General features: G+C 38.6%; 1 protein-coding gene across 1 annotated transcript in view; it reads right to left on the bottom strand.

Annotated features, from left to right (window-relative positions):
- The window catches only part of LOC107671707 (zinc finger protein 521), an 87046-nt gene that overhangs the window by 20267 nt on the left and 53339 nt on the right, over positions 1 to 13440 (bottom strand). The window contains exon 7 of the mRNA XM_016464637.1: positions 225 to 356. Within this exon, the coding sequence (XP_016320123.1) occupies positions 225 to 356 (132 nt within the window). The remainder of the gene's footprint in view (positions 1 to 224; positions 357 to 13440) is intronic.

The raw sequence follows: 13440 nt of genomic DNA, 5'->3' as shown, positions 1-13440 counted from the left end.
AATTGTTGGCTATTGCTACAAATATACCCCAGCGACTTAACACTGCTTTTGTGCTCCAGGGACACATATGTGGAAAACTGTTGTTAATTAATAGAAAAAAACTATTGTTGTTGATATTATATGAAAGACTGCTTGATTTTAGTGCTGCTCTGGCATACACACACACACACACACACTCACACTCACACTCACACACGCACACACACACGAATATAAAGATGCACCTGTGAAGCAGACGGGACACTTGAAGATGCCGCCCATGCCCTCAAAGCTGTGCTCGATGAGGTGACACTGCAGCTTCGCTGGAGAGTCAAAGGTTTGACTGCATAGTTTACATTCATGAATGAGACCTTCCTCTGAGAAAAGACAGAAAAACACAAACAAGCCTGTGTCACTGGAAATGTCTGAAAGATTCACAATGCAAGCACACTATATGATTTGCAGTGCATTTTAAGCATTCATAATAAATTCTCATGAAATGAATCTCAGTCAGGAATAAACAGGAGACATTGAAACCTCGTCAGATGTTCATTATTTAAAGTCGTGTGTGTCATCTTTACTTTTAAAAGTTGGCAATCTGTTTCATAATTTACAGGATTTGAAACAAAGATACGAATACTTGTAAAAGTATACACTTTGTAACCAATGCTCCCAACAAACAAACAAATAAATAATAAAAACTTTATATACCACAATGTAAAATGGTCCAAAAATGATAAATTATCATTTTCTCATTTAATTAAATGAGTATTTATTTAATTAACTCATGAAACTAAAACCGAGTGAATCATTATCACGTGTTTCCTGTATTGTTCCTAAAACAATAAAAAAAAACGATTCAGAACAGATAAAAAAAAATATTAGTTATATTTTTGGTTCTGATATACATGCATTAGATTTTTTTATTGTTTCAATGCAGAAGCCTTCTGCTACTTCATCTTCCTTCAACTTCTTTTAATTTCATATTGAATTAAGAAATAAAAAGTGTATTTAAAATCAAAAATAGGATCTGGATTGGCTCACAACAACATGGAAAGGGTTTTTAATAAACAATGCATAAATAAATAAAAAGCATTCATTCATACTGTCATAGTCTCTTAAGAAAAGTCTGTCAAGAAAAGTGTTATTATGAGGGAATTTTTCACTGGTGTTTTATCTGTGTTTTGAATGATGCATCGCACTGTATTCTGATTTTGGTTTGAAGGAAATATCTGTAAGCTGAATCTTCAGCATTTTTTTCTATGCAGTTTTTCTTACAGTGTAATGCAATAAAAAGAAAACCTATATACAGTGCAGTCCAGTGGGGATCAAGGTTGAATCAACGTTGAATCTTGTTTCGATTTAACAAAACGAATCACCGTTGATATCACGTCTGATATCAACATTTCCCCATCTTACCTTTCGATGCTGGTAAATTAAAGCCATGCATCTATGTTGTATTACCATTGAATTTTGATATTACCAATGAGTTATTGATATCACATCGTTATTTTCTGTCATACCTTTTAACACCGAATGAGTTTTATTTCACTCTACACAACTGTAAATTCAATGACATTATAATCTAGTTTTTAATTGGATCAACATATGACAATACTGACTGAATCACTGATTTACTGTACACAGTTCATGTTTTAGTCGTAAACCTTGAATGTGACCACTTGAGACTCTATAAGGGACAAATGGGTATACAGTGGAGTTGATGTTATCAGTGATATCAGAGCTGGTCTGATGTTGAAGGTCTGTGTGGACATACGCGGTTACACTGCTACATGAGAGCAGCTGCAGCCCATCAAACCCCAGAGGAGTTGTTGGCACAGGTGGCCACAGATGGCATTTAGCATAGAGTGAACAGTGACAGGATCTTCAAATGCACCTACAGCACCCAAACACAATACCAGACTGGTGACAACACACATAAAACTTCATATGCACAATTTGTTTTTTTAAATGCGAGTGGTTTGCCCATGCAAAAGTCACCTTCACCATGCTGGCGTGCTGTGGGCGATTGCCAGGGCATTGCTGGGAGGTTGTTATGTTGTCTGCATGGCTGCCAATTCAACAGAGCCAACCTCTAAGACCATATTCTGGTCTCTAGATATCGGTGTAACTCTAAAATATAAATAAACTGTTTTCACTTGTTGTAATACATTTTAAAATGTTACTTTTTTTTTTCCTTGTGATGGCAGAGCTCCATTTCCAGCAGATTGCTGAACAAAGTTTGAAGAACAATATATATATATTTGAAATAGATATAAACAGTTTGTCATAATGCATTCTGAGATTGGCTGATCTTCAATGGATACATGTGATGCTGCAGCTATACGGCGGCAGATACTGCCCTGAGAACAGCTCACTGAGGGAGTCGTGCATCTCTTAATACACGATGAGCCAAATTAACAGTGATTAAAGCCCTGGGAGTTAAACGCTGACTCCTCCTTCTGTGTGTGTGATTTCCCTGATGAGTTCAGCAGCTCAGACAGGCTGCCGTGTGTTTATTCATTTAACGCTGAAAATAGTGTAAGAGGGCTTTATAGGGGAAACTTGATCAAATCAAACACTGATGATTAATGATGGATCTGAGCTATACTTGATTTATGAATGCTGTAGTGTTTCTGCATGTGATCTGCATGCGAGATTGATATCTCATGACTGATGAAGACAGAAGGACAAATTATTATATTAATATTACTATAATATTATGTTGCCTTTAGTTGCATTCGTCATCTTCATTTGTACAGGAGATCATTTTTCTCACACATGAATGAAACAATTGACTCCCACATTATAATGTACAGTAGGAGGTTGAATTTTAATACATGAATTATTAAATTATTAAATTAATTATTATTAAATTAAAAATTGTTTATTTTAAGGTCCAATTCTCAATATTAACTATTAACTATGACTTTTGCCTCATTAAACACCTAATTTGTTTCTTATTAATAGTTAGTAAAGTAGTTGTTAGGATTAAGGGATCTAAAATATGCTCACGCAAAATAAGGCATTAAAATGTGCTTTATAAGTACTAATAAACAGTCAGTATGATAGTAATATGCATGCTAGTTAATAGTTAGAATTAGTCCTTAAAATAACGATTTACCATGAATTCTTATTAAAATAGAAAAAAAAAGAATTCTCACAGTTCACGACTGGGATATCACCAAATTAAAGACAATAGATTTGATGCATGTATATGCAGGATACAATCATCAAAATCTTATTTGTCAGCGAGCAAAATTAGGCTGAAAACTTGCATTAATTTGTGGGACAACCAGATGTGATTTAAAGGAATAGTTCACCCAAAAAATATTTTTTTTTTAATCATTTACTCACCCTCGCGTTGTTCCAGACCTTTATGGGTTTCTTTCTTCTCCCTATTGACTTCCATAGCATGAAAAAATACTATGAAAGTCAATGAAGTGTAGGAAATGTTTGTATTTTTGTACTGACAGAATTTTCAGTTTTCGGTGAACTATCCCTTTAAATGCCATTTTCACTCCCTTTCAGTGTGCATGTGGCGAACATGAAGTACTGCTTCATTTGAAAATCTTTTGGTAAGTGCTTTTGTGCCAACAATTTTGACCTAATTTGAACATATATTTATCCTGCTCACATACAAAACCAGATATACATAAAGCCAAGCATTAGCATAATTTCAGAGCACACACGCTCTTCGTGTTAATACCTCTCGGCATTCACCAAATAAGCATTTCACACACTCTTTCTTTCCTCGTCTTGCAGTGTCTCTCCATCAGTTTGTCGGCCGCCCCATGAGCCGCTCACACCAGGAAAGAGGAAGTTCATTAGCTCAGCTAAATCAGAATTAGACCCTTCATTCTGACGGCCTGAACTTCATTAGACGGCCCTTCACAATCCAGCAGGGAGACGTGATGAATCAACGCGGGACGATATCTTGCCTCACACAGCAGATTCACACTTCCACCGCCCGCCCTTTCTCTCTCACAATCTTCTTCTCTTTCAGTTCACTTATTCTTATTTTTCCACTGAAATCAAGAATGCATTGCTCAGAAATGAGATGCGAGTCATGTGTACATAATTGCATGAATGAAAGCCACATGCCTGCAGAGCTGACATCAGTCCTGCATCAAATATGCTCAATATTGGCTCTCGGGAACATTTGCTGCATGAGTCGAAAACGTGAGCAGTTCAGACAAAAGAACTGTTTGCAAATCAGAGATTTCTCTCAGGTAACTATCACTGCGTCTATAAATGATTTCAATTCTGTCTCCTCTACGTGTAGATGATAACAATCATACAAAAACAGAAATGTCTGCAGTACAGGGCTGATTTTTTTTTTCTTTGGCTCGCGCGTTCCTGTAGCCTGTTGCCATAGTTTCACAATTCAAAAGAGGCAAGAGCACCAATCAGATAAAGAACAGGACACAATTAGCAAACAAATCAGATTGTTGTGCAGCATGCCAAATGAAGGAGACGGCACGGAGGAGCAGGTCCTGTGAGATTACACCGCGGATATCAAACAGCACGCATCAGATTGTGTCGTGCTATAGAACATGCAGCGATACAGCGATCTGAAGCAGCCATGTAAAGAAATTTATTTTATAGCATAATGTGATACATACTGACTGACTAATTATTCCATGTGCATAGCTTATGCATTTAAATGAGTTCTTTTACATTTTCTGTACACATTTCCATAAAACGATTACCTGATATATGATTTTCTTGAATAATAACAGCAACAAATAATCCTTTAGATAAAATAATTTCACTATTGAACCATGAATAATTTAACAGCACAGAGACGGTTTTTTGTTTTGTTTTGTTTTTGCAATTCTTAAATTTGTGGTGAAGTAATATGGAATTGTAATGCATTCAGTTGAAATGTGCCCAAAAATGAATAACTTATTCAAGCAGGCAAGAATAATGACTTCAAATGCAAACAAATTCTATTAAATAACTAAAGACATTTGTTAGACAGATTATGTAACCCAATCTCATGAAAAAACATAATTTTATGAGCTATGAGCATGAAGAATATATAAAAATCAATCATTTTAGTAATTATGTAAGGCATGCAGTGCGGAAACCATAAACGTAATAGAGTTGCATCTAAAACTGAGCATTTCATGTATATATAATGGCATTGCAGTGTTAATTTTGACAGGCATTTTTGATTTAGTCTTAAGTCTTTATCTTGAGACGAAAATGCTTAATAGCCTTAGTCACATTGACGCACATTTTGAAGGACAAGACAGTAGCCTATAGGATGTATTTAGAATGTCCGGTAGTACTCAAATAACATTATAGTCCCGTCTCGTCTCGTTAATGAAGACGCGGCATAAATTTCGTCATAGTTTTTATCATCAGATATTAGTTTTAGCTCTTCAACGTCTCGTCTTAGTCACAGAAAAAATGTTTAGTCATTGAAACGAATATTTTTCGTTGTCGTCTTCGTTGACGAAATTAACATACTGTGGCTTTGCTGCACACCAAATACACTGGCATATGTGCAACAATTCTGTGATATAAAGAGAAGGCATTGCAGTTCTTTTGATGGAAGTGTTAGATGAGGCTAATGCTTGCCTACATTGTCTATATCATACGTAGTTCATTCAAAAATTAAAAATGCATTTAAACTGTCACATTTACAGACTGGATAAATGTGGAAAAAACATCTTTATGCTGTTTCCTTATTAACAGTTAATCTACAGTAAAAACTATATGTTACACATTTAAACTAGTAGTTAATTGCATTTCAGTTTAAGCAGTTGGTTATTATTTGAACCAACTATAATATATAATAGATGATGGACAGTACATTTTTAAATTACAAAATAAAGAACTCATTCATTACAGATGAAAAGCTTTCAAAATGTTAACAGTTTTACTTCTATGAACTTTGGAAATCATTGACAAGGTTCCCTTTTAAATAGAGAACTCATGAAAACAGAAATACTTCCATTTATTGAAATCATCAAGAGATTAAATTAACAGATGAAAACAAAAGTACAGAAACTCTATGAACCATAAGCACTGCTACATGCACAGCAATGCAAAAATGAAGGTCAGTTGATGATTTAGGAAGGACATTCTTATTGTAGAGGGCATTTGAATGGACAAAAATGTGCATTTGCAAGATGTTGTCAATATTTTCCTGGTAGGAGACGAATGTTTATCTTAAATGCATATACCTGCTTAAAATTAGTTCAGCTGACTTTTAGGAGTACATTAGCATATAGATGACTAACATAAATTAAAAACTCCTTTGATTTCATGGGGTCTTTAAAGAAGTAACGTGAAAAAGAATCACTTTAGACTGAATCAAATGCATGTGTAAAACAGCGATGATGTAATGAACACAATTTAGTGTTTTCAGTATTTTTTTCTCTTTCTTCCTGAAGGTGTTGTCTGATGGCATCACGTTTACATGAAGCTGTGCATGAAAACCAGACTGAAAACTGCAGTGGCTTCCATTAGCGGGGGATTTTGAGGGTAGGCGCCCTTGTGGGAGAATGTGTTGTGTGTGTATTTGTATTGATGTGTGAGGTGACGCAGGCGAGGGGGAACCCTCGGGCTGCTGTCTGCACCTCACAATCACAAAACTGAGAGACACGCTCCCTCTACGCTTGCAATTATACTCACACACACTTATAGAAGAAACACAGGCGCAGAAGAAAGACTTCAGTAATTCACTCCCACTGGATGTGTACTCAGAGAGGCTGACATCTCGTCTCAAGGCAAACAGTTTTCTCCGGCCCTCTCACTTGAATCAGGGAAGGCTTACCCTGGTATATTCCAGGTGATGGGGTACGTGAAGGGCACACGTGATAAGTACGCCCAATGTGACACTGCTCAGGGTGAGTAATGTGGGCACTGTAAGAGGAACAAGCCACAAAACATCTAATGCAATGGAGGCAACAGCTGCACAAACAAAACTGCTGTCGGTTTATAAAGATGATTGTGTGAATAGCTCCATTTTCCATTCTAAAGTCACCTGTTTTCCATATGCGCTCATGAACATGTGTGCTACTTGTCCAGTGAAAAGCCAAACTCTAATGACTGTTTGCTTTGAAGGAAATCAGCTTCCCCTGACTCCTGCCAGTAGAAAACCAACTCTGATCTGCTGCCAGATCTGTCAAGAAGACCATGCAGAAGAAAAAAAACATACCACTAGAAACCGCACTGAGGTCTAAGCATGCTGAACTCATACAGCCTTCCAATGAGGGAAGACAGCCTTTCTATATACAATCTACAATGACTTAATGCAGCCAGGATTTCACTCGAGGCTAAAAGGAGGTGGAAGGCATTTCAAATAACACACTCTCTGTAGTATAGAGTCTGTTTAGATGTTTTTTCAAAATTTGGGAAAATAACCAAAACTGTCAAATTTTAAAACAACATTACTTGTGCATACGGGTTTGTGCTCAATGTTAACACAGTTCAAATGTTCAAGTCTTTCTTTGGTAAATGCAGTCACTATAATTGGAAATTGATTAAATTTGGCATGTGTACTCAGAATGGCTTGCTCTCCATCTGTACCAATTTTTGTGCACTTTGGACTCTGTGCTCACAAGATACAGGCCAATTAGCCACTTTGGACCACATCGAAATATATATTGACTCATATTGTATCCTATTATAAAAATTAATCAAATTGCTTCAAGGACTTTTTGTCAGCCTCATGTGAGTTCAAACACTGGATGGAATATGTCAGAAACTTTGTGATGAGTCTGGTCTCATTCACACACCAGTAACACACCACAATGATTCCATGTCAATGTTTTGTCACTTGTGCCATTCAAACAGTGCTCCACATGTGAAATGCACAGGAGATGTAACTATTTCTCATTCTGCCCATCTGAGTATGAAAATAATGCTTAAAGACACACACAGATAGCACCTGTCTCCAACACCTCACTAACGGCACTCATTCAAACAGACAGAACAGCTCATACTGTGTACCAAACAAGCGCATGTGAGTGCAAAAAAATTTAACTAAATGTAACCAAATAGCTCTATGAAAGAAAAAAAACAAGCCCAAAGTAGCAGATATGGCAATGCTATGGATGGATAGGTGGTGTTATCTAGCTATTTAGGGGTCCAAGCACAAAGTAATGGAACCCTACTCTATTTGTTAGGATTTTCTTAGTATGGTATTGTAGTCTTCTTCTTCTTCTTCTTCATAGAAAAATATGGTAAAACGTTGTGAAATTTGGCACACTGATAGAGGACAGCCTGAACAATAACCACAGCAATTTTGGAGTTTAATTTTCGAATTAATGACATTTGCAACATAAGGGCTAGAAAAGGCTTTTTTTCTTTCCTCTGATTCCTTGGCTCAAGATGCTTTGATTAATTTGCATCTATCTAATCTAAGTATAATCAGTTTGCAAAAAAAAAAACTGTAATCTCCAAATTACCTTTATTTTTATATATCCTAATGAAACTGAAAACATATTTGTCAAGTTGCCAGACATAACTGAATGTATTGCTGTCCAATTAAACTGAAGAGACGATATTATTTGCATGTTGTAATATAGTACATAGAATAATACTTCCATAAAGAGACACTCAAAGACTCGTATTATATTTGAAAAGAGACATGGCCATTGTATCGTCAACTACATCATCTACATGAGTCATTTGTGTGTGGACCCCGATAATCTCCTCTTGTGGCTAGATTTCTAACTAGCACTGTAATTACTATTCTGTTCAATAATTTCACTAAAATCCAGAGTTGCCACTGAGGTACAGTACATACTGAACCATGGATGTTGTGTACTGTTGCAGCCCTACTCAAAAGCCTACACAAAATGCATGGAACTTATGTGGGAGCGCTGAAGTAGATTAGCTTGTTGAAGTTCTCCTGTAGAAGGTCTGTTGTTAATCCCATGTCCAGCAAACTAACCTCCCACTCAGACTCTTGGAGATGTTGTAGTGCATGCAGGAGGGCCTTAGTGTGTGGGATTTGTGCTTTTTATTTTCTAAGCCCATTTCCTCATTATGGAGGGTGGGCAAAGGATCACCAGTCATTCTCTCAGCACACATGGCCAGTGTTGGGGAAAGTAACTTTTAAAAGTAATGCAACAATATTGTGTTACTCCATAAAAAAGTAACTAATTGCATTGCTTAGTTACTCTTTATGCAAAGTAATGTGTTATGCTACTTTTATATTACTTTTTGTCACCGGGGCTGGACTTGATTGTTTGTTTGTTTGTTTGTTTGTTTGTTTGATTGTTTGTTTGTTTTTTTAATAACCAAAAACCTTAAAAGTTACATTTTTAGCAACTGTAAAGGCCAAAAGTGAAATTAAGCCTCAGATTAAAGGAAGTGCCTCTGCACCAATTTCACTCAACGTGGCGACAGTAGTGGTGTCAGTGAATAAATGGGAAAAAAGTAACTTGCATTAATTATTTGAAAAAGTAACTCAGATATTTCGTTGTAAATTTAAAAGTAAAGCATTACTTTACTAGTTACTTGAAAAAGTAATATGATTCCGTGACTTGCGTTACTTGTTATGCGTTACCCCCAATACTGCACATGACTGTCTGTTGTAGCCTTGTTTTGTCCTGTTTGGCAACCAAACCAAACAAGGCAGTTACTGAAGAGCACAGGACAACTCAATGACAAGAAAAAATTGCATTAGCAGCTCCTGTGGCAGGTTGAACATCCTCATATGGTGAAGGAAGGACATGCGCTACATCCGGACATCTTTTCCACTATAGAGACTATTTAGAGTTCCCACTTCAGGTCCTGGGAGATTGTGTGCTCTTGAGTATGTTGAGGGGGCAATTCCACTCTTTTCTCCAGTGTTTTAAGTTTGTGAAAGTAGAAACAGATCTGGATATGAAGATATGGACTGTGTGGAGTAAAGCATCCAACTGGCCGTGTTCCTGTAGTGCGGGCACAGGCTCCAAGGTCATCCGCATCGGGTTGTTCTCTCATACTGTTGGCTGCATTAAGAGCATTTCATCTGCTCCCGGCATCCCAGCGGCTCGACTTCCTCCCGGGAAACCAGGTGGAGCGTTAAAAAATCTCCACATATGGTGAAGTCAAGCTGCTCGGAGGCTGCTGGGTGTCTGCTGTGGGCATAGCAGCTCCTAAAAGGCCCAGCTGGTTGTTGGAAAAGGGCTTCTATATCACTGCACCCCAGCGGCTGCCTCTTTCTAGAAAGAGCACTGGCCCACTCGCACCAGAAGGCCATTTTAGACTCCTACTCAACAGCCCCCACCGATCTCTCTCACAGACCGACTCTGGATCCAACGCAACATTTGGTGTTCCACTGCTGTTTAATCAAATTCCTCCATCTGGCTGCAGTTTTCCAGCAGAACAGGGTAAGGTTACTCCAACTGGATATTGTAGAGGGAGCCACAGGCTGCAGACAAAACATGTTACAGAACAACATGTATATATATAAAAGACGAGTGACAAATTAAAGGATCGGGTGGCACCGGTATGACATGGGGGGTGTCATTTTGTTGGCATGGGTTGAGTCACATGCTATGGCTTTCGCAGTCACCAGATCTCAGCCCTATGGGAGATTTTGGACCAATGTGTTAGATGGTGGTCTCCACCACCATCACCATCAAAACACTAAATGAGGGAATATCTTGTATATCTGGTGTTCCATTCCTCTTGTAGAGTCAATTCCAAAGTGCATTAAAGCTGTTCTGGCAGCAAGTGGTGGCGGCAGCTTAGAAACACTGACATCAAACTATATATCTTTTTCACATGAGTACTATTAATGTTGCAACCTATGTGGAATAGAGCATTCCAAACCCCTAGGTTTCATCTCAGTTAGGATGCGGCCTTAGAAGGCAGCTGCCCATGAAGGCAATGAGGCAGCTCACTAGGTTATGGAACTGAGCCAGAGTAAAAATGAGAGCAGACAAAAGGAGATGTCTTTTTTCTGCAGTGTCTCCAGGGCTTCACCCTTGATGTGGCGCATTCATCATCGCGCCTCCAATATCAGTTATTCAGCGGCTCGTCTGCTTACAGCAGAATTAATCTGAGTTTGCTTTGGAAATTTCAGGAAACTTTAACTGGATTTTTCTTAAAATTGACTTTGCTACTCTATCAACGGATGTAGCTCAGGCATTTTTCCTCCAATTCCAACCAATCATACATCATTTTGAAGGTCTTTTAACGAGAATGAGAAAATAGAAATAACTCACCTTTTGAAATTTTGCTCATTGTGACTCATTTTGCCAGCACAGGTCACATATTTGCAGAACAACATACAGTATATTCAAAGACGGGTGACAAATTGTAGGAAATTCTCGGGGATCCGGTGGATCTGTTATGATGTCGGGGGAATTTTGTTGGCATGGGTTGGCTCCACTGGGCATGGGTCACATGTTATGGCCTTCATAGTCATCAGATCTCAACCCAATGGAAGATTTTGGACCAATGTGTTAGACATCATCAAAACACCAAATGAGGGAATATCTTTTGGAAGAATGGTATTCCATTCCTTCTGTAGAGTCAATTCTAATGTGTCTGTTTTGGCAGTAGCTCAGAAACGCGAACTATATGGCAATCGTTCGTAAAGTGAGTCTACAGTCTTTTTCACACAAGAACTATTTATGTTGCTAACTATGCATAAGAGCGTTCCAAACCTGAGGTTTCATCTCAGTTAGGACGCGGCCTTAGAAGGCAGCTGCCCATGTAGGCAGTAAGGCAGCTCACTCACTAGGTTATGGAACTGAGCCAGAGCAAAAATGAGAGCAGACAAAAGGAGATGTCTTTTTTCTGCAGCGTCTCCAGGGCTTCACCCTTGATGTGGCGCATTCATCATCACGCCTCCAATATCAGTTATTCAGCGGCTCGTCTGCTTACAGCAGAATTAATTTGAGCTTTAATTACTCTCATCGGTGGAATGCTGATGAAGGCAAGCAAACGGGCAGCTTGGGACGCCGCCGCACTCACTGCACTGCTTTCATACCACCTCAATTCCACACAGACACACGAGCTAGCAAACAACCGACAGGCTGGCCGCGTCAGGACCCGCGGTCTCAGATACAGCCCAGAGCACGAGAGATGAATCGAATGGCAAACCATATATATATACATTACAGGTATGTAAGGGATAAGGCAGACAGCCATTACAGCAAAACAAGCCCCGACAGGGTTATCAGAACTTTCATTTAAACAAGCGGCCTAGTAATATGACAAACACACAACAATATTACAATATGTTTTATGATCCCCTTTTATCATCATCTTAATCAGTTTTTATTACAGGTACGTGTATACGAATGTGTATGTGTTTATATGAAAGGTGACAATGGGTCTGGCAAATGGACCACTCTCACAAAAAAGGTACAACCCTAAGGTACAAAACCCTAAAGTACAAAAGCTAAAAGGTACATCTTTGAACCTTATTTACCCCTAATTGGCACGTATTAGTACCTTAAAGGCACACATTATTAGTTTAGAAGTACATACGGTATTAATACTTTAAAAGTACATATTAGGGCCTTTCGCACCGCGGGAACCTTTTCATAGTACCAGAACTAATTGTGGAACTACCCACTTTTTGGTGTTTTCGCACCGCCGGAACTGGGTGCGATTTTAGTAACGGACTACCTTTTTCAAAAAACAAATTAGCTCCTACTCCGGAGCAGGGTCTAACCAGCACAACTGGTACTACCCGTGACGTAAGTAGACATTGATTGGCCAAACGCGTACGAAAACGCCCTCACCCGCCATGATTTAAAATGCCGTGTAAACATACTGTAAACATTGTGTCAACTTATTTCGCAAGTATGTAAAACAACGATAGATGGACGGACGCTGAAGTACAGGCACTTGTAGCAAATGTAGCACTGCCAGTTGTCGTTGGAGATTCTTAGTCCTCCTTTCCGTTCTTTCAATCGCTTTACGTATACGTCGACATTCCATGACCATTATTGTGAAACCCGCGAGACACAACAAACACAAAGCTCCGATCACAGCATCCTCCATCCTCCTGTTGTTAACGTTGTTCTTCTTTGTTTCCGTTGTCGAACGCCGCGCACAAATGACGTCGCTGTCGACTGGCTTACGTCACTTCCTAGTACACACTGTCGGTGCGAATGCAACCCTTTAAATGATACTAGGAAATAGTTTGCGCAAAATCGTCGCAGTACTTTAGTACTGTACATTTAGTGCTGGAACTAAAGCGGTGCGAAAGGTCCTTATATAGGAGAAAAGAGTACGTGAAGAGAGTAGTATGTCCGAAACCTCAGTATTCATAAAAGAGTAGGCAAGAAATCCCCGGATGGCCAACTGCTTCAGCCCAGATTCTGAAGTGCTCATCCGATGGATAATTTTCAATCCCAGGAGCCCTTATTCTTGATTTCTGTGCATTTGTTGCAGAACATTTGTGGTGAAGCAGGGCCTGCAAGGAAAGGTGACGGCGGCATTTGTGAAAAAAGGGAAAAGCTGAAACAAAAATATAAAGTAAGATCATTC

This window comes from Sinocyclocheilus anshuiensis, unplaced genomic scaffold (genome assembly GCF_001515605.1).
Source record: "Sinocyclocheilus anshuiensis isolate Anshui unplaced genomic scaffold, SAMN03320099.WGS_v1.1 scaffold524, whole genome shotgun sequence".
Lineage (NCBI taxonomy): Eukaryota > Metazoa > Chordata > Actinopteri > Cypriniformes > Cyprinidae > Sinocyclocheilus > Sinocyclocheilus anshuiensis.
This window is presented reverse-complemented; position numbering and strand designations above follow the sequence as displayed.